This window comes from Staurois parvus, unplaced genomic scaffold (assembly GCF_062004578.1).
Source record: "Staurois parvus isolate SC_StPar_1 unplaced genomic scaffold, SC_StPar_1.0 ptg000906l, whole genome shotgun sequence".
Lineage (NCBI taxonomy): Eukaryota > Metazoa > Chordata > Amphibia > Anura > Ranidae > Staurois > Staurois parvus.
The window spans coordinates 799,457-821,374 of NW_028318702.1; the positions used below are offsets into that span (position 1 = coordinate 799,457).

Below are 21,918 nucleotides of genomic sequence, written 5' to 3' on the forward strand. Positions count from 1 at the left end.
ATCGACAAAAAAGTCACTACGTCTAGGGTGCTGAAGTTCTCTTGCTGAGAAGACAAAGGTAGCTGATTAAAACTTGGAAGGATTGCCTCCCAATTTTCATGGACACTAGAGGCAATCTTTGGACTAAGACTTGGAGAGGGACAAAGAATAGCGGAAGGATCACACAACAAGGCTCTTTGCAAGAAAAGGCCACCACCTCTGATACTCTCCTGGCAGAGACTATGGCAATCAGAACAATTAGCTTCAAGGTCAGAAAATGTAGTGAACAGGAGTCTGGTGGCACAAATGGATCCTGCATGAGTGATTTGAGAATAAGGCTCAGATCCCAGGATGGTATAAGTGATTTTTTAGCGGCCTAATCTGAATTGCTGCCTGCAGAAAATGTCTCAAGAGAGGGTCTTCAGCCGTCAGCTATATCCCCTCAGAGACGATAAGGCAGAGATTTGTACTGTAATAGAATTATACGCCGACCCCACATCCAAGGCTGACTGAAGGAAATCCAGCACATTAGGCAGAATTGGAGCTTCAGGAGAAAAGTGATTGCGCTGACCAAACTCCACAAATTTGCTCCAAATGCGCTCATACATGAGGTTGGTGGACGATTTCCTGGCCTTCATTAGAGTCTGCACTGCTTGGCAGGGGAGGCCTGTAGCTCTTACTGCTCACTGTAGTCTTACTGGATTGGGATGTTGATATTGGTTTTGAACCAGAAGATCCATCTTGACTGGGATCAAAATTGGAGGAGCCAATAGCATCTGCAGAATCAGAGGGAACCAAGGCATCCTCTGCCACTGAGGTGCCACCAGTATTGCATGGATATTCTCTGTGCAAATCTTCAACATGATCTTCATCCAGAATAGGATTGGTGGAAAGATGTACACCATTGAAAAGTCCCAAGGAATTGCAAAGGGGTCCTGGGCTAGGGGCTTGATTGTGGGAGTGTCCCATTTCCTGAAGATGGCCTTGAAGTATTTTGGTTGAAGCACCCATTCGCTCTGCTTGGGAAAACATCTGCTCAGCCAGTCTGCTAATTGATGTTTCACTCACCGGTAGATATGCTACTGTTAAATCTAGCAGATGAACTTCGCCCCAAGAAAAGATACCTCCTGACTAGTGATACCTCCTGACTCCTTGTTCCACTCTGGCGGGCGAGGTAGGCTCCCGCCGTTCTGTTGTCCAATAACATCTTGACCCGGGCTCCTTGTAAATCCCCTTGAAAAGCCTGCAAGGCCAGGAAGGACGCTCTCAGTTCTAGAAAATTTGACTGCCTACATTCCAGTCTCCCAGGTTGAGGGCCCCCCCCACGAGACAAGTTCTATGACATGGTCCACCATCTCAGGTCTCGGCAAACAATCTCCGGAATGAGAATCTTCTGGTAAATGTATACTCTGTCCCATTGGCTCAAAAAAGTCACCTGAAACGTCCTCATGTGCCACCTGGCCCAAGGGTCTACCAGAATTGCAGCAGTAAACATTCTGATCAGGACTATGCAGTCTTCTGCTGGGATGTAAGCTGATCCCATGACCCTTCGAAGACAGTGGAACAATTCTTGAACCTTCCTATCTGGGAGAAAGACACAACCCTGAGAGGTGCAGAACACCACCCTGAGGTGAGAAGCTGACTTCTTTGAAGGTTCACATCTAACGGAATTTGTCCAGGTTCTGATCTTGCTTCTCGAGCTACTGAGAAGCATTCACGAGTATCAGGATATCGTCTAAATAATAAAAAAAATTCTTATTTCTGAAAGACGAATTAGAGAAATGATGGAGAGGAGGATGTTTGAGAAAACTCTTTGGGTGGTACAGATACCAAAGGAGAAACACATGAACTGATGTTAATCACGTATTGTGAATCTTAAATATCTGTGATGTTGTTTGCTTATGGAAACATGCAGATAAGCATCTGAAAGGTCCACTGAAACCAAACATTCATCTTCCTCTACCACCCTCATAATAGTTTGGAGAGACTCCATTTTGAATCTCTTGTTGGCAATGTAGTTGTTTAACCTATTCAAATCTAAGACAGTCCTCAAGGCCCCTGAGGACTTTGGCACCAGGAAAAGCAGGGAGTAAAAGCCCCTCCCCCTTTCTTCTGTCAGAACCTGTTTAATTGGTTTTTTGAGCCAGAGCTCTCCTATACAGTCCTGTAAGGACTGGGTTTTTTTTGTGGGGGGGGGGGGTTTGGGATTCAATGGCCGCTGGGTTTACACAAAGAAATCTGGAGGGCTATACACAAATTCTATTGAATAACCGTTTTTTACTGAACACTGAACCCAGCGATCCTTAACATTATCCGCCCAGACTCTCCACTAGGAAGATAGTTTTTCCCCGAACTGCAGCAGCCTGGACGGGTGCACCTTCAAAATGACTTATCATTGGTTTTCATAGCTAGAGCTGCCTTGGTTTTGATGCCATGGAGGAAGGAACTCTGAATCCTTCTCCACTGGGGTCTATCTCATCCTGGCCTTTATGGTTTTGCGTCCTGAAAACATCTGAAGCCGGACTGATTGGACCAGCTTGCTGCTTCTTTCTGCCAGGCTGAGGAAGAAGAGCTGATTTGCCACATGTTACTCATTTAATATCATCTTTCAAAGTTTTCCCAAGAAACAGTTGCATTAGGCCTGTTTGGAAGCCCCATCCGCTGACCAATGACGCAGCCAAAAGGCTCTTTTTGCTGTGACCGCATTGGAATTTCCCTTGACCGGAGCCTAACAGAATCTACTTAAGCTTCCGCTAGGAAATCTGCAGAGAGATTTAACTCCTCCAAGGCAATCACAATCATGCCAGAGTTCAATGTTAGAAATGCATGTTTTCAATTATTTGGATAAGGCCATTAAAGCTATGCCTAGGTGTAAGGCTGACCCGGCCATGAAATAGATACTCTTTATATCTGCATCCACCAGGTGATCAGGACCATGCAGGTGATCCATTGGATCATTGAAAGTAACTAAACTCTCCAAGGGCAACTAGACATGGTGGGCCAATCGCTGTAGGGCTGCATCCACCCCTTGTGGAGATTCCCATATACTTGCGTCTGATGTTAGCATGGAATAGAGCTTCGAGAGCCTTTTTTGTAAATTGGACTTTTTATCTGGCTTCTGCCACTCCTCTTCAATCATCTCTTTGATTTCCGGACAAAACAGACATTTTTTAGATTAGGTAAAAATCTTCAGGTCTTTTGCAAAGGCTGAGTTTCTGGCTCCCAGTCCAGAGCTTCCCTAATGGCATCAGTGAAGAGACCCACAAGATCAAAGCCAAAGGTGACAGGCCCGGCATCTTCCAGATCTGAAGATTTATCAGATGAAACCCCTTCAGGTGAAGCACGACAGGTTCTGGGTTGTGCGAGCTTATGGAAAGAGCTTCTTGTCGAAGTTGACATGTTGTGAAGTCTCTCCTCTATTGCCTCACAGATGAAGCTCTTGAACTTCCTTTCGTCCTCCTCCTTGTCCGTTGCCACTTTCTTGAGGCAGCCTTCACGGACCAGCTTCCCAGGTAAAGCTGGCAGTTTGCAGACCCAGCATAAGCCCTGCGCATGATGTTGAGTTTGCAACTGGGATGAAGTAGACATGCAGGCACTCTGCCTCTGGAGACTTGAAGGAGAACTCAAGAGCCTCCGTGCAGATGAATGAAATCCATCAAGCTGTGGTGACACAGACCGTTGGTGGGACTTGTGCTTAGTTGAGTACCTCCATTTTGGGCTTCGGCTCCTGCAAAACAACCGAACAACCAACCATGAGTAAATACAATAAAGGCACTATTTTCGCCAACCATCCCACGCTGCCTTCTCGAAATTCTCTTGGGATCTTCGTGCCTCTGCTGCTGCAGTGAACTTACCTGTAAGCGAGAAGAATCACTCTATGAGAAAAAGAGAGCAAGTAACACTGAAAACTGGGAGAACATATGGGAATACCCTATGCGGCAACTGGTCTCTACCCAGGATCGGTTAATACAATTTTAAATTCTCCATAGAGCATATTTTACCCCTCAAAAATTACAGAGGATTTTCCAGACCATCCTTCAGAATGTTGGCGTTGTCTGGCAGATCTGGCAATGTTCCTACAGGTTTCCTGGGACTGTCCTGCTATTCAGTCTATTTGGGAAGAAATGTCCAGCTGCATAAGTTCCATAACCTATTGATGTATGCATCCTGGGTCTGGTCCATCTCTTGGCTATGTATAGAGCCATGAGAACATTCATAGGCTTGTTACTGTTTTATGTACATGAGGCTATCCTTCTTAAGTGGAAGTCTCCATAGGCCCTCACACTTGATTTCTGGAAACACCTAGTTAATGCAGCGGTGCCACTACTGTATATAAATTTACCTTTGAATCTAGAGGATGCCCTAAAAAAAATTTCTAAGGTCTAGGACCTTTGGGGGATTCAACTGATACTATCGCTTGCAATGAAGTGTCCCACTAGATTTTGTTGTGGTACACTTTTTTTCTCCTGTGGTAGGGAACACTAGATTTTTTTTTGCGTTTTTTCGTCATTCCACCTTTGATGAATCCACTGTGCCGGAGGGCATTGGCTGCCATGTACAGGGGTTGGACAATATTATGGAAACACCAGGTAAAAGAATGAAATTGTTACCTAATATGGTGTTGGACTGCCTTTGGCATCCATGTTGGCCTGAATCCTCCTGGGAATCGACGGGCTTTGGAAAACTGAGATTGAGCTCTGCAGTCACATTTACAGCAGTTGTTTTCCTATTCCGGGTCACAATCTCTTTTGGTCAGTTGACCATGTCAGCTGCGATTATGCTTGTCAGATGACATCTTCCCGGAAACTGCATAAGCCATCATAACCTCTGATACTGGACCTCACGACATGTATGGGCAACTTCAGTCACCAGCTAAGCGGCACCAACAATTTGACCTCAGTCAAGTTCAGTAAGCTCTGACATGATTCCGTATTACTAGCAGCGCATGCAGTGAATGATGAAAGTGAGGCTTCTCAGCTGTTAGCTAGGTGTCTCATCACACAGCGGAATCAAAAGAACATTACAACACTGCTGCTTTCAACGCAAAACATGTTGTTACTTTCACACCTGCAAATCATGTAGTGTTTCCATATTTTTGTCCAACCCCTGTAACTGGTTGGTTTTGGTTTTGTTTTTTTGGTCTTTATGCTTTTCTATGTTGTTTTATCTAAGTCTTGGTATGCCTAAAAGGCTTTGTTTTGCCATACACTGAAATAGAAATTGAAAAAAAAAAAGGAGAGAGCAAGTAAAGAAAGTGTTAATTTTAGGGTCATGACCCCGTTAAGACTCACAATGAGGGAAGGAAGCAGGACCAAGAACACAAAAAGAGAGGAAAAGCACCAACAGTCAATAAAAAAAAAAAAAAAAAAATGGTGCTGTTTAAGCACACAATACCCGCGGCCCCTGGTTTTTAGGGGGAATTACCACCCGCGTTCTGAAAAGATGCAAAGAATCGGGGGGGGGGGCTTAAGGTGCAGTATGGGGGGGTATTCAACTTCAGCAACATTTCTAAGGGACTCCAAATGCTTCTGGAAGGTGGCCTAGAGCAACCAAAAAGAAACGCCGGGAAGGGGGGGGGCTTTTATTCTAAGCTATAGGTGGTGGTCGCGGAGATTACCTATGGAGGATTAACCCATTGTGTGCTGATGTGAGGTAGGCCAGCAGGTGTATCTATAGGAGCCTGATACATCTTAGTATATATACTGCAATTTGCATGCATGTGATGACATGTGCACTACATATGTGTGCATTGTTCCCCCCTCCATGTACACAATGATAATGATGGTCGCCCATGCACAGTGAATGACACACACAGACGGGTGGATGATGATCGGGGAAGGGGGGGGGGAGGCCGGTGATGCAGACTGACTGTCTCGGTCACCGCAGTCTCCTCCATGGAGGATGATCAGACAAACGTCTCCCTCCCTCCCCACACACGATCACACACACGGCACGGATGGACACAGAGCGGGATGCCGGCGCCGTAGACATGTCATAAATACACACATGAAGCGTCACCCCGGGATACAACTCCCATGGTGCACCGTTGCCTCGGGCTGCAGCCTCTGTCTATGCGTCAGTGACCTCAATAAAGTTGCGCGGAGAGACAACCCGTTGCCATAGGGACGCTGCAGAACGCTCTTGCTGGAGGCGGCCGGAAGTGGTTGGGGAGGGAGGGGGGGCCGTGTGCCATGTTGGTTGGGGCAAAAAGGAAAAAGGGGGAGAAGCTTCCGGGTGAGAGGACACAGCTGGTCTGAGTGCACGGTAACGGTGTCCATGCTGTGGTAGGAGGAGTGTTGGGGGGATGAGAGGTAGGACAGGAGGGGTTAGATTAAAGGGGAACTCAAGGAAAAAGTAAACAGTTACACTATATTGCCGAAAGTATTAGTCGGCCGGCCTTTATACACACATGACCTTTAATGGCCCCCCAGTCTTAGTCTGTAAGGTTCAATATTGAGTTGTCCCCTCCCTTTGCAGCTATAACAGCTTCAACTCTTCTGGGAAGGCCGTCCACAAGGTTTAGGAGGGTGTCTATGGGAAGGTTGGACCATTCTTCCAGAAGCACATTTGTCAGGTCAGGCACTGATGTCAGGGGAGGAGGCCTGGATCGCAGTCTCCGCTCTAATTCATCCCAAAGGTGTTCTATGGGGTTGAGGTCAGGACTCTGTGCAGGCCAGTCAAGTTCCTCCACCCCAAACTGGCTCCTCCATGTCTTTATGGACCTTGCTTTGTGCACTGGTGTGCAGTCATGTTGGAACAGGAAGGGGCCATCCCCAAACTCTTCCCACAAAGTTGGAAGCATGATATTTATCCAAAATGTCTTGGTATGCAGACACCTTAAGAGTTCCCTTCACTGGAACTAGGGGGCCAAGCCCAACCCCTGAACAACAACCCCACACCATAATCCCCCCTCCACCAAACTTTGCACTTGGCACAATGCAGTCAGGCAAGTACCGTTCTCCTGGCAACCGCCAAACCCAGACATGTCCATCAGATTACTAGACAGAGAAGCGTGATTCGTCATTCCAGAGAACATGTCTCTAATGCGCTAGAGTCCAGTGGCGGCGTGCTTTACACCACGGCATCCGACACTTTGCATTGCACTTGGTGATGTAAGGCTTGGATGCAGCTGCTCGGCCATGGAAACCCATTGCGCATGCACAGGCAGCCGTCATCCCAGCACTCAGAGACTGGCCCGGCACTGAAAGCTGAACTGCGTATGCACAGGCAGCCGTCATCCCAGCACTCAGAGACTGGCCCGGCACTGAAAGCTGAACTGCGTATGCACTGGCAGCCATCATCCCAGCACTCAGAGACCGGACTGGCACTGTAAGCTGAACTGCGTATGCACAGGCATTCGTCATCCCAGGACTTAGAGACTGGTCTGGCACTGAAAGCTGAACTGCGTATGCACAGGCAGCCATCATCCCAGCACTTAGAGGCCAGTCTGGCACTGAAAGCTGAACTGTGCATGCACAGGCAGCCATCATCCCAGCACTCTGGCCTGGCACTGAAAGCTGAACTGCGCATGCACAGACAGCCGTCATCCCAGCACTCAGAGACCGGCCCGGCACTGAAAGCTGAACTGCGTATGCACAGGCATTCGTCATCCCAGCACTCAGAGTCCGGCCCGGCACTGAAAGATGAACTGCGTATGCACAGGCAGCCGTCATCCCAGCACTCAGAGACTACCCTGGCACTGTAAGCTGAACTGCGCATGCACAGGCAGCCGTAATCCCAGCACTCAGAGACTAGCCTGGCACTGTAAGCTGAACTGCGCATGCACAGTTCAGTTTACAGCACCAGAGAAAACAGTGAGCAGGCAATTGGGAATTTTATTGCAGAAGAATCCGTGCATGTCCTTTCAGCAATTAAAGTCTGCCTGCTCGCTGTTTCTTACAGCTGAACTTCAGTTCTACGTTTAATGCATGGCTGTACTTTTTTTTTTTTTTTAACTTTTTTTTTAGCAAGGGCCAAATACTTTATTTTGTATTTCCTGAGGGCCCATTCACACCACATGCATTAGGACGGCATTGGGTGGCTATTTCAGCAACATTCCACCGCAAGACAAGACAGGTCTTCTACTGGTGGTATGCCAGGCAGTACTTTTTCCAGCGCAGTGCAAGGAAATCCATCGCATCCTCGCAGTCCACATCGGCCAATACAACTTAAAATGCTTGTAAAAGCAATACAAAAAAAAATTAAAATAACAAACATGTTCTACTTATCTGCTCTGTGCAATGGTATTACTAGTGCAGCCCCAAACCTCCTCTTCTGGGGTCCCCCGCCAGAGATCTTGGCTCCTCTTCTGTGTTTTCGGAGGTTTTTTTGTCCCAAAAATTTTTTTTTTTTCTGGTAAAAAAAAGCTAAAAAAATGCCGAAAACGTGACTTTACACAGCTAACGTTGTTGTTGTATCTTCCTGCTGCTTGAGTTCTCCTGCTTGAGTTCTCCTGCTTGAGTTCAACTGCTGTGTTTAACTGCTTCTTCGCACTCCATCAACGCAGCACTCACGCAAAAGCAGCACCCCATCAGTGACTGTGCCCCCCCCCCCCAATCAGTAGCCTGGCAGTACTAGGGTGGTTGGTTCAAATCCCAGCCACGGCACCTCCTGCCTGGAGTTTGCATGTTCTCCCTGTGCTTGCATGGGTTTCCTCCGGGTACTCCGGTTTCCTCCCACACTCCAAAGACATGCTGGTAGGTTAATTGGCTCCTGTCTAAATTGGTCCTTGTATATGAATGTGAGTTAGGGACCTTAGATTGTACGCCCCTTGAGGGTTAGGGACTGATGTGAATGTACAATATATATGTAAAGCGCTGCGTAAATTGGCGTTATCAAAATGTCCCATGTGCGTGAGGGCTAAGGCTTTATTAACACACGTGGCGGCTAGGGGGCGGTAAAACCAGGAGGCTGGGCCATGGTTGTACTCCCTCTTACCTCCCCAACTGCCCACTTGTACCAGCGCATGCATCCACTCAGGGCCGTACATGTGCCGTGGCTCCGGCGATAAGGAAACCCCATGTTGCATTCAGCAGGCATTACCACTGCCAAACGTGACCAATGCAAGTGATGGTGGTGCAGCATTTACAAAGAAAATGCTTGTTGCCTGGCTGTCACCGGGATCACTACTTTCTGAATCACTCACCTTGGATCATAATATGGCAAATAAAGCCAGAACCGCTGTAGGTCAGAGATTCAGAGAATACAGGAGCTGTGTGATCGGCATTCCAGCCAGGCAACTGGTATTTCTCATATGGAAGTCAGCCATCTCTGCATGCAGAGCTCCGTACCTGTGTATGTGAGGAAGCCGCACGAGCAGGGGATGGGAACGTCTGTGCACAAATGCCGTACTGTTGCTATGGTTACAAGCAAGCAACATTTACATTTTTTTTGGCAGCGACGGAATATCATAGCTGGCTGCAGATTTGAAGTGGAAACTGATTTTTAATTAGCAATAAATTATAAAATGACTTGCCAAGCAGTTATATATATATATATTCTATACATTTTTAAAGGGACCTTGTTTTCCTTGAAACTGATCTGTGCCACTGCCTGGGCGGCTGTTCTGTATTGCAGAGACACCACTGCCTAGTGAGTCTAAAGCATGTGGCACACGTGTCTCTGAGTCAGGTACCTGGTCCTCCCTCTGCACTCCGTGGTTCCATCTGCCTCCTGTAGTGACATAGGGGTCGGGGGGAGGAACCACAGGGAGTAGCAGGGGACCAGGCACTTGGAAGTGTCGGGTACAGAAGATCCATTAGAAAGTGGTATCTCTTGAATTTAGGGAACATTGTCAGTGCAGGCGTTGGAGAGGCAAGGGTTAAAATCCATTTGGGTTTTTTTTTTTTTGTCTTAGGCCCCTTTCACAGGGGCGTTCCGTATGTCCGTTTTTTCATCTGTCCGTTTACGGATGAAAAACGGACAGCCATGGATTGCTAAGGACTAGCGGATGTAAACGGATGAACATCTGTTTACATCCGTTCATGTCCGCATCTGTTTTTTTTTTCTTCCCTATTTTTCTTCAGTAAAAAAAAAAACAGTACAGACAAAAAAACAGACATAAACAGACAAAAAACGGATGTAAACGGATGAAAATAGACGAAAATGGATTAAAAACAGATGAAAAACTGATGGAAAACGAATGTAAACTGATGAAAAAAAAGGATGTAAACTGATGAAAACGTATGTAAACTGATGAAAAAAAAACGGATGTAAACTAATGAAAAATGGATGTAAACTAATTTAAAAAAACGTATGTAAACTGATTAAAAACTAATGTAACCTGATGAAAAAACGGATGTAAACTAATGAAAAACGGATGTAAACTAATGAAAAATGGATGTAAACTGATGAAAAAAACGGATGTAAACTAATGAAAAAACAGATATAAACTGATGAAAAAAACGGATGTAAACTGATGAAAAACCGGATGTAAACTAATGAAAAAACAGATGTAAACTGATGAATAACGGATGTAAACTGATGAAAAAACAGATGTAAACTGATGAAAAACGGATGTAAACTGATGAAAAAACGGATGTAAACTGATCCGTTTTTGCTTGGAAAAAAAGGTGACTGAACTGATGAAAAAAACACAATGCCTGTGTGAAAGGGTCCTTAGAGTCCTTTCACACGGGCGTTCCCTTTTTTTTCATCAGTTCAGTCACGTTTTTTCCAAGAAAAAACAGATCAGTTCACATTCGTATTAGATCAATTTTTTATCAGTTTACATCCAATTTTCATCAGTTTACATACGTTTTTCATCAATTCATATCAGATTACATCAGTTTTTCATTAATTCACATCAGTTTACATCTTTTTCATCCGTTTACATCCATTTTTCATCAGTTTACATCAGTTCACATCAGTTTACATCCATTTTTCATCTGTTTACATCCTTTTTTTGTCCGTTTACATCTGTTTTTTGTCTGTTTTAATCTGTTTACATCCGTTTCTGTTCATTTACCTCCGTTTACATCCGTTTTGTCCATTTACATCCTTTTACATCCGTTTTTTTTTAATGGAAGAAAAATAGGGTTTTCTTCTGTTCAAAAAAACGGATGTTAATGAATGCGGACATTAACTAAATTAACCAGTTGTCGACCGCAGATAGCCGAATGACAGCTACACTGCGGCTGGCCAGTTCTGGGATGGCGTCATATGACGTCCTCCCAGAACGCGCTCTCCTGCGCGCCCCCCTGGAGCATGCACCCGGCGGTCTCCGTGATCACTTTATCCGACGGACACACCTGATCGCATGATGTGGTAAAAGGCCAATCACAGCGGCTTTTTACCACGTGATCAGCCGTGTCCAATGACACGCTGATCACAGGGAAATGCAATTGCCGGTTCTCGGCTGCACTTTCCTCGCACTGTCAGAAATTGGGGAAAGTACTACCGAGAAGCAGCAGTTGTCAGAGCGGGGATCAGCACCGATCATCAGGGCACTGATGATCAGTGCCCTGATGATCGGTGCCCAGCAGTGCCACCCACCAGTTCCACCCACCTGTGCCCAGCAGTGCCACCCACCTGTGCCCATCAGTGCCACCCACCTGTGTCACCTAACTCTGCCCATCAGTTCCACCCACCTCTGCCCATCAGTGCCACCCACCTGTGCCTATCAGTGCTGTCAGTCAGTGCCCAGGAGTTGTGCCAGTCAGTGCCCAGCATTTGGGCCAGTCAATGCCCAGCAGTGCAGCCAGTCAGTGCCCGGTAGTGCTGCAAGTCAGTGCCCAGCAGTGCCGCCTATCAGTGCTGACTATCAGTTCCACCTATCAGTGCCGCCTATCCGTGCCACCTCACTGCCTATCAGTGACCTTCAGTGCTGCCTATCAGTGACCTTCAGTGCTGCCTATCAGTGTCCATCAGTGCTGCCTATCAGGGTCCATCAGTGTTAGCTATCAGTGCCCATCAGTGCTGCCTATCAGTGCAGCCTCATCAACGCACATCAGTGAAGGAGAAAAATTACCTGTTTGCAAAATTTTATAATAGAAACAGAGAAACCTTTTTTTTCAAATTTTGTGCTCTTTTTTTGTTTATAGCACAAAAAGTAAAACACCCAGCGGGAAGTAAAAACCACCAAAAGAAAGCTCTATTTGTGATAAAAAAAAATGATAAAAATTTCATATGGGTACAGTGTTGCATGACCGCGCAATTGTCATTCAAAATGCGACAGCGCTGAAAGCTGAAATTTGGCCTGGTAAGGAAGGGGGTATAAGTGCCCGGTAGGCAAGTGGTTATACAGATGATCATCCGTTTACATCCTCTAGTCCATAGAAATACATGGGTGTCCATTTTTCATCTGTAAACGGATAGATGAGAAACGGACATTTGGAATGCCCGTTTGAAGGGGGCCTTAGTCCTTTCGCTGTCAGAGCAGTTTTTGCACACAAAATATCATTTTAGGCCTGAAGATTACACAAAACCCCCAAACATCATATCTTTTCTGAAAGCAGACACCCTAGAGAATAAAATAGCAGTAGTTCCAATTTTTTCTGTCACACGATATTATCGCAAAGGTCTAGGAAATGCAACATTTCAGTAAAAACACACTTAAGTGAATTTTAAGGCAAACAAAAGTAATAAATTACTATCAGTTTTTGTAAAATATAAAAGAAGAGGTTGCGCCGTGGTAAAATATAAAAGAAGAGGTTGCGCCGAGTAAATAGATACCCAACATGTCAAACCTCAAATTTGTGTGCGCCTATGAAATAGGGACAAACTTCAGTACTCTATATTTTCTATAGGAAACGCTTCAAAAGCCCCTTATAGGTAATCAGTTTAGTGTCACGGAGGAGATCTTGTGCTAGGATTATTGCGCTCATTCCGGTGTGTTCGGAGATATGCAGGGGAGGACTGACAACTCATGGGGCCCCCGGGCAATAGGGAATCATGGGGCTCCTGTGTCCTTGCCCAAACTCAAAAAAGCCCATGAAAAAGGTACCAGGGGCATCTCATGGGGCCCCCTACTGACCCCGGGCCCTCGGGCAATGCCCGAGTTTTCAAATGGTCAGTCCACCCCTGGCGATATGTAACATGGGTATCTCAATCGACAGTTTCACAAATAGGCGCCCCCAAAGTGTGCATTTATCTTCATACGTGCGTATATGTGAGTGGTGGGGATGGGGGCCCTCAACATTTGTTGTAAGGGGATGTTATGTGTTTGGCTGTAACTTGATTTTTTTGCAAAAAAAACAAACACTTTTTTTACTTAACTTTTTTTTCATCACATAGGGGACAAAGAGTCCCCTATGTGATGATTTTTAGGTGACAGGTTCTCTTTAATGAGACATGCAGGGTCTAAAAGACTGGATATATTGCATTGCAGATCGCATTGACGCAGTGACAGCGGTGATCTGGAAGTGACATCTTACATGTCACTTTCTGGGTCACAGTAAGGGAAGGAGAGTAGACACATGGCTCTCTCCCATCCACCGGCCAGTACCTACCATGTTGGCCCCGAGCCCACAGATGGGCAAGCGGCGCCTTGAATACATGGCAGGAGCGCGCACGGGAAGGAGGCATGTTACTGGGGGCTGCAGAAGCAATCAGGGGGCTGCGGAGCTGTCTGACTGCTTCCACCTGGCAGACAGAAGTCTGCTTGTCAGTTTTAGACACAATGGCTGCAGCCACTGGATTGTGAGTAGCCCCCCTCCCCCATCGTATGACATACGGACCTGGCAGCGAAAGGGTTAAAGCTAAAGTTTAATCTGCTTATATTTATACATTATTATTATACAATGCAATTTTTAAATAAAGTCTTTCCATTTTTTAATAGAATTACTTATTTTAGACCAAGTGATGTCATCACTGGGTCTCTGTGCATCTCATTGCAATGCAGGCAGATCATGGCCGGTGGGAGGGACTGGCAAGGTGCTGTACATGTCCTCCTGAAAATATCACAGGACCCGGCCTCAGTACTCCTTTCAAGGACCCTCAGCCTTGATGCAAGCAGTGGGTTGGCTGTCGGGAGATGTTATGCAAATATAAAAATGCCTTGATGGGTGGGTGTCAGTCTGATGGAGGGGGGCACTCGCAGGCAGACAGCCCACCTTGCAGAGAGCCCACCTGTGATGATGAGCCTCCATGACGGAAAGAACTGAACCCCAGTGAATGAAATGGACAGACTGGGTGTCCTCCAACCAGGAAATGAGGCGGAGCTTTATTTGGTTTGCTGCAGCTTCTAAGGCACATTGTGAGAAGCTCACAGTGTGCAGTGAAATCAGAGGAAGCCATTTCAGCCCAGGAGAAGAGGCGGTACAGCTGTGCAAAACTGAGCCTGGGTTCACATATGTGTGGTGCAGTAATTCGCATGTTATTAGCACAAGAACTGCACCGCATTCCTCTGCAAATCACATGCGATTTGTGTGCGGTGCGATCGGATCCATACATTTTGTATGACTCTAATCGCACCGCACCCGCACCAAAAAGGTGTAGGACCCCTTTTTTGAGTCCACACTAGAATCGGATTGCATGGGTATTCACACCTATATGATCCGATTCTGCACATCGCACTGCGTCTTGTGGACCGCTTTCAGGGGATGTTAACCACTTGACCTCCAGAGGATTTACCCCCCTTAATGACCACGCCTCTTTTTGCTACTCGGCGCTGCACTAATTCAACTGATAATTGCGCGGTCATGCAATGCTGCACCCAAATGAAATTTACGTCCTTTTTTTCACACAAATAGAGCTTTCTTTCGGTGGTATTTGATCACCTGTGCGCTTTTTATTTTTCATGCTATAAACAAAAAAATGCCAAAAATTTTGAAGAAAAACAATATTTTTTACTTTCAGCTATAAAAAATATATAGTAAACTCAAAGTTGGTTATAAATTTAGGCCAAAATGTATTCTGCTCCATGTTTTTGGTAAAAAAAATCCCAATAAGTGTATATTGATTGCTTTGTGTGGAAGTTATAGCGTCTACAAACTATGGTATAGATACTGCAGTTTATGCCATTTTTCTGCTATACAGCGCTGCGCTAGTTTAACGGACAATTGCGCGGTCATGCAATACAGTACATAAATGAAATTTACATCCTTTTTTTTCCCACAAATTGAGCTTTCTTTCGGTGGTATTTGATCGCCTGTTCGGTTTTTATTTTTTGCGCTATAAAAAAAAGGCTGACAATTTTGAGGAAAAAAAACAATATTTTGGAATTTTTGCTATAAAACATGTCCAGTAAAAAAAAAAATTTAAAAATCAAATTTAGTCATAAATTTCTGCCAAAATGCATTCTGCGACATGTCTTTGCTAAAAAAAAACCCAATACGTGTAAATTAATTGGTTTACGTGAAAGTTATAGCGTTTACAAATGACGGGAAAGATACTGGGATTTTTAGGTTTTTTTTATACTAATAATGGCAGCGATCAGCGAATTATGGCGGCGATCAGCGACTTATGGCGGGACTGCAGGGGACATTCTGACACTGGGGGGGTACTGACTTGGGGTCACTGACATCTCCAATGACACCAATACAGTGATCAGTGCAAAAAAAAAACCACTGACACTGTACTAATGGCACTGGGGAGGAAGGGGTTAAGTTTATTTTGCTGGGAAGGGTTAATTGTGTGAGGGGGAGTGTTTTACTAGGGGGTGGGGGGTGTGTACTGCAGGGGACAAGGCTGATCGGGAGAGAGAAACTCTTCTGTCCCAATCAGCTTGTCCTCGAGCTGTCAGGGAAGTGACTGAAAGCACAGCTACTGCAGCTGTGCTCTCTGTCACTGATTGCCACCGATCGCCGGGAGATAGCCGGTAAGGACCGGCTGTGACCCGGCGACTGACATCCGCGGCTGTGATCGGCGGGACAGGTAGGGCAGCGGCACTCCTCGCGCACGCCCCCTACCTGTTTACAAAACACACGTTTTAAAACGTGGTTTTGCCTGCCCGTGCCGCCCTGCCGCCGTATTTATACAGTGGCAGGGCGGCAAGTGGTTAACTTAACATACACACCCGCAGTGGTTCGCATGAACGGGGTGCGATTCTGATGCTGTGCAGAATTCGCACAGAAAACGCTGGTCATGTCGCGTCATGTCACCAGGAGCATGCCCAGACGTTGTCAGGCATGCATACAAGCACGTGGGGGCCATACAAACTATTGAGGACCATTCTGAGTTGCTGCAATGAAATTTCAGCAAAATGGACTAGTCTGCTGCATCATTTTTTCACTTTGATTTTCGGGGTGTCTTTGAATTCAGTCCTCTGTAGGTTGATCATTTTCATTTCCATCAAACAATGGGGCATCTTTACATTCCTAACACATTACCCATCCATGTCAGTATAGAGATCCAGCAGGAGATTTGTCCCCATTGAAATCTAATGGGTTTTCAAAGTGTTCCTTCAATTTTTTGAGGTGTGTATATATATATATATATATATATATATATATATATATATATTTATTTTATTTTTTTAAGCAAAGGCCCTAGAGAATAAAATGATGGCTGTTGCAATTTTTTACGTCACACGGTAGCTGCACTGCAGTTTTTCAAACACAAATTTTTGGGTAAAAAATACACTGTTCCTGTGTGCTGTGTGAAGGGGGTGGGGTGTCTCATCCCTCCAATCAATTCTCAGATCTCTCCTCACTGAGCTCTGCAGAGTGTAACGTCAGCTCTCCGCTCCCTTTGAATGCATATAGGGGAAAGATGGCTGCACATAAACAGGTACAACTTATGTAGGAGGATTTGTTGTATCTCTGTATCACCTGCAGTCAGTCGCTTTACTGGGTATATGAAGCGGAGTATCATCCATGTGTGCAGTGCACACAGGCCCTGAGGGCACGGAGCCCCACTGTGCCCCAACACACATGGCACACATGGAAGTAAAGGTTAGTCCATAACATTTCCTTGGGCTCCATAATTTCAATTAGAGGGGCCCAGGAGGTAGGCGCATCCATAGACCTTTTTATTTTTGACTCACAGGCAGAGGCAGCCAGAGGAGGAAAAGAAATGTAATCTCCAAACATGGAAAGGTTTCTTCACAGTAAGAGCTGTGAACATGTGGAATAGACTCCTTCAAGAGTTGGTTCTGGCCAGCTCAGTGAATTGCTTGAAAAAAGTCCTGGATTCTTTCTTAGATACACAGAATATAACTGGATACTAACATTTATAGGTAAAGTTGATCCAGGGAATATCCGATTTCCCCTGCAGGAGCAAATTGGATCATGTTTTGCTGGGGTTGTTGCCTTCCTCTGGATCAACTGTGGGTATAGGATTATAACTTTTTTCTTTTTTATGGTTGAACTGGATGGACGTTTGTCTTTTTTCAGCCAGACTATGTAACTATGAGATGCATTTTCCGATACTAGGATCAGGGCTGTGGATAAAGGGGTACCACCAGTCCTCCTGTATGGGGCCCTGGACAGCAGGGGGACCCAGGCAGCTAGATGAATCAGATGTGGGCGGGGAGGATGATCAGCACAGCGGAGGGGGCAATTACTGGGACTGATCCCCTGTATGGCTCTCTGCAGCAGCTGGTTTCTTCTGCTCTCCTACTGTCTTTCTGCTACTGCAGAGAGAGCCATACAGGGGATTGGTTCCAGTTATTGCCCCATCACCCTCCTTGTGCACTATATGTTTCCCCCTGCTGCCCAGGCTTCTCTATGTGCCCCAACAGTGCTGTCGGCTTCCCTCCTCTCCTTCCACCAGCAGCTGCAAGCACACAATAGGATCCTTCAGGATGGAGAGTGGGGGAAGGTTTAGTAAATATGTCACATTTACCAGCCCCTTCCTTTCCTGAATGAACACAATGAGTGATCGGTACTGATCACTCACTGTGTTCATCCATACCTAAAGCACAGTAAAATGACGTTTTATTCTACAGCTAGTAAACCCCCCAGCATGTTATCCTATGTGTCCATGCACACATAGACTGGAATCAACGTTTTTTTGGCTGGAAAACAGCCCAGGACTAGTGGGTTTCTAGAGGAGTTTTTAGCTGTAAAAAAGCTCTAATGCTGAAAAACACGGCAAAACGCTGTAAACCGCTTGGTTAAAAAACTAAAATGTGGAAAAATGCGGCAAAACGCTGCAAAACCGCTAAAAAAAGCAGAAAAACTCACGTTACACAGCTAATGTTACTAGCATTGTCAAAACACCCCATGTGCATGCAGCCTCAAAATGTCCAGTGTGCTTGAGGACTAATGCCGGCCACAGACGGGTCGAAAATCGGCCGATTTTTCGGACAAAAAAAAAAAAAAAAAAAAAACAAATCGGCCGATTTTCGCACTGTTAGTGGGTTAATTGGTTAGCCATTTTTCGGGTTTTTTGCAGTTTTTTTATCAGTCATGTTGGAAAATTTGCGTCCGATTTGGACGATCAGCTGATTTTCCCAGCAATGATGGGCAAATCGGCCGATTGTTTTACCGATAAAAAATATGTGCATGAGCCGTGACCTGCAAGAAAAAAAAGAAGAAGAGAAAAAAAAAAGAAGAAAAGAAGAAGAAAAAGAAGAAGAAAACAGAAGAAAAAGAAGAAGAAAAGAAAAGAAAAAGAAGAAGAAAAAGAAGAAGAAAAGAAGAAGAAGAAAAAAAAGTTGAAAAAGAAGAAGAAAAAGAAGAAGAAAAGTCGAAAAAGTAGTAGAAAAAGAAGAAGAAAAAGAAAAGAAGAAGAAAAAGAAGAAGAGGAAAAGTCGAAAAAGAGGAAGAAGAAAAAGAAAAAGAAGAAAAAGAAGAAGAAGAAGAAGAAAAAGAAGAAGAAAAAGTCGAAAAAGAAGAAGAAAAAGAAGAAAAAGTCGAAAAAGAAGAAGAAGAAAAAGAAGAAGAAAAAGAAGAAGAAGAAGGGAAGAAGAAAAATGAAGAAGAAAAAGAAGTGTGGGTACAGGACTACTAAGGGATAAAATGGTGTGAGACCTCCACTGGACTATGAAGGATCAGCGGGGATATGGGTAGGGCCAAGATAGTATATAACGCCATCTGTCGATGCTGTAGATCTATTTCTCATTCTGTGCTTTTCACTGAACCTAACCTCTGCAATATGTCATCATATGCTCAGTATGAATGGTCAGAAATGTCATTAGTGAACCTATTTAGTCTTTCAGTTCAATAAATTAGTGACAGAACTTGGCTATGAGCCACTTGTGCCTTGGATCTTAGTGATGTCAATAATTGTGGGGAATTGATAGACCTTATTAAATGAAAGGGGATTTTATCTCCAACAAGTACACATAAAATTTCCTTATAGGGGAATTTATACAAAGTGACAAGACTACTCGGACATATGTGGATCACTTTTTTTTTAAGAATTCATGAAAGTGTTGGGTTTGCAAGGACAGAGCTGTATTGTGTTGCAAACAAATCTGAACCCTTTTGAATCCTTTGGCAGTCACAAATATTGTCTGAGGGAGAATTTTACCAGCTGACAGGCAGGGTGAAAAAGGGCCTACATCTCACACTCTGTAGGTGAAGAAGAAATAGAAGAAGAAGAAAAAAATGAAGAAGAAACAGAACAAAAAGAATAATAATAATAAGAATAAGAATGTACAGGTGTCACTGAACGGCGGCTCCGTTCTTCTTCCGCTATTATATTTTATATGAAAAAGTCTTGCGGTTGGAACAAATGTATCCATTTGTATCCAAATAAAAACATAATGTATTTGTATTGCTGTTACATTGTATGGTGTGCTCCCCTGTCTCTGTCAAACTGGTTTCTAGTCCCATTCTTTCATGAGCATTGGTGGCAGCATCAGCATCGGCAACGACCGATTTTTCATTTATCGGCCGATAAACGGCCCGTCTATGGCCTGCATTATGCTCAGAAGAGGAGAATGTGGTGCCACACCCATAAATGGTGGACTGTCCATCAATGGAAGACTGTAGTAGGGTCCGATGAATCGAGCTTCACCCTGTTCCCAACCACCGGACATGTTTATGTGTGGTGAACACCATCCCCGAGCTTACAACCAGGACTGTCTTGTTCCAGCGGTAAAGCATGGTGGCGGCACAATCGTTGAAGGTAAAGCAGGGTGGCGGCACAATCGTTGGCGGTAAAGCATGGTGGCGGCACAATCGTTGGCGGTAAAGCATGGTGGCGGCACAATCGTTGGCGGTAAAGCATGGTGGCGGCACAATCGTTGGCGGTAAAGCATGGTGGCGGCACAATCGTTGGCGGTAAAGCATGGTGGCGGCACAATCGTTGGCGGTAAAGCATGGTGGCGGCACAAACGTTGGCGGTAAAGCATGGTGGCGGCACAATCGTTGGCGGTAAAGCATGGTGGCGGCACAATCGTTGGCGGTAAAGCATGGTGGCGGCACAATCGTTGGCGGTAAAGCATGGTTGCGGCACAATCGTTGGCGGTAAAGCATGGTGGCGGCACAATCGTTGGCGGTAAAGCATGGTGGCGGCACAATCGTTGGCGGTAAAGCATGGTGGCGGCACAATCGTTGGCGGTAAAGCATGGTGGCGGCACAATCTTTGAAGGTAAAGCATGGTGGCGGCACAATCGTTGGCGGTAAAGCATGGTGGCGGCACAATCGTTGGCGGTAAAGCATGGTGGCGGCACAATCGTTGACGGTAAAGCATGGTGGCGGCACAATCGTTGGCGGTAAAGCATGGTGGCGGCACAATCGTTGGCGGTAAAGCATGGTGGCGGCACAATCGTTGGCGGTAAAGCATGGTGGCGGCACAATCGTTGGCGGTAAAGCATGGTGGCGGCACAATCGTTGGCGGTAAAGCATGGTGGCGGCACAATCGTTGGCGGTAAAGCATGGTGGCGGCCATATCCTGGTATTCTGCAGGCCCCATCATCACCTTGAAAGGTGGTCACTGCTAGTGACTATGTACAAATTTTGGCCAACCATATTCCCCCCCCCATGGTGCAGACATTGTTTCCCGAAGACAGAGCCATTTACCAAGACCATAATCTCCAAGTCACACAGCTGGTGTTGTCAATTCATGGTTTGATGAGCATGCAGATGAAGTGTCGCCCCTTCTCTGGGCACCGCAGTCACTGGACCTCAATATCATAGAACCACTATGGTCCATTTTGGAGAACAAGGTTCAGGTTTGTTGTCTGCCTCCATCCTCTGCGAGGACTGGAACGATTTTTGAATAATGAGTTGAATCAGATTCCATTATCCGCCATCCAAGACTGATATTTGTCTATTTCCAGGAGAATGCAGGCCGTCTTGGATGCCAAAGGTGGTCCAACACCATATCGGGTAACAATTTTGCTCTTTTACCCAGTGTTTCCATTATTTTGTCCAACCCCGATATTTCAGAGTTTAGTTGAGGTTGGATTCTTTGTGATCTGCATCTATCAGAAGACTTCGTTGGATGTGCCCAATGATTGCAGGTATATGGGGGGGGGATAGGCCAGGTACTTTATCGGTTAGCAGCTGCTAAATGCGATCTTTGGGGAGAATGTCTGAGTGCGCTGCAGGCTGCCCAGAGCTTTGTACAGAGAGCAGCCTGGGATTGGAGGGGGAGGGGAGAGCTGATGATGGAGTTGCTAGAATCACAGGTGATTGGTTCATAAGCAAGTCACTCAGTTTCTGTCCCCCTCCCCCTCACAGCCCAGAAAAAAGACACCCGGAACAGAGGGAATGTACCATACAGTGGGATCTAAGAAGTAAGTTGCAGCCTGCCTACATGTGCTCTGCATGTACTCTGCCATGTGCTCTGCCATGTGCTCTGCATGTCTTCAGACTGCAAGGAGAGCCAGGAGTGGAGACAGGTCTGACTCTGTAGTGGGGATGGGGGGAGGGGTGCAATATTTGTTGTACACTGGCCAGTGTGTCACTTATGTCTGAGCACTGTGTGAATTACACTCCTGAACCCTCTACTCCATGTGCTATGCAGTCCTGTGTGCGATCCGCAGTCCCGTGTTGTCTGTGCGATCCGCAGCCCCGTGTGCGATCCGCAGCCCCGTGTGCGATCCTCAGCCCCGTGTGCGATCCTCAGCCCCGTGTGCGATCCTCAGTCCCGTGTGCGATCCTC

General features: G+C 45.8%; 2 protein-coding genes across 11 annotated transcripts in view; one reads left to right on the forward strand and one right to left on the reverse strand.

Moving 5' to 3' along the window:
- Window positions 1-6,118, reverse strand: part of SYNGAP1 (synaptic Ras GTPase activating protein 1) — a 470,644-nt gene extending 464,526 nt beyond the window's left edge. For all 8 annotated transcript variants that reach the window (XM_089656453.1, XM_089656452.1, XM_089656448.1 and 5 more), the window contains exon 1: window positions 5,986-6,118. In XM_089656453.1, coding sequence (XP_089512579.1) covers window positions 5,986-6,016 — 31 coding nt within the window. In that variant the 5' untranslated portion in view covers window positions 6,017-6,118. The remainder of the gene's footprint in view (window positions 1-5,985) is intronic.
- A 106-nt stretch (window positions 6,119-6,224) lies between these two features.
- CUTA (cutA divalent cation tolerance homolog) overlaps window positions 6,225-21,918 on the forward strand; it is a 50,221-nt gene continuing 34,527 nt past the window's right edge. The window contains exon 1 of one of the 3 annotated variants that reach the window (XM_089656460.1): window positions 6,225-6,243. The gene's annotated coding sequence lies outside the window, so the exon portion shown is untranslated. Of the gene's footprint in view, window positions 6,244-21,450; window positions 21,551-21,918 lie in introns of those variants that run through there. The other 2 variants (XM_089656461.1, XM_089656459.1) reach the window with 2 other exon arrangements.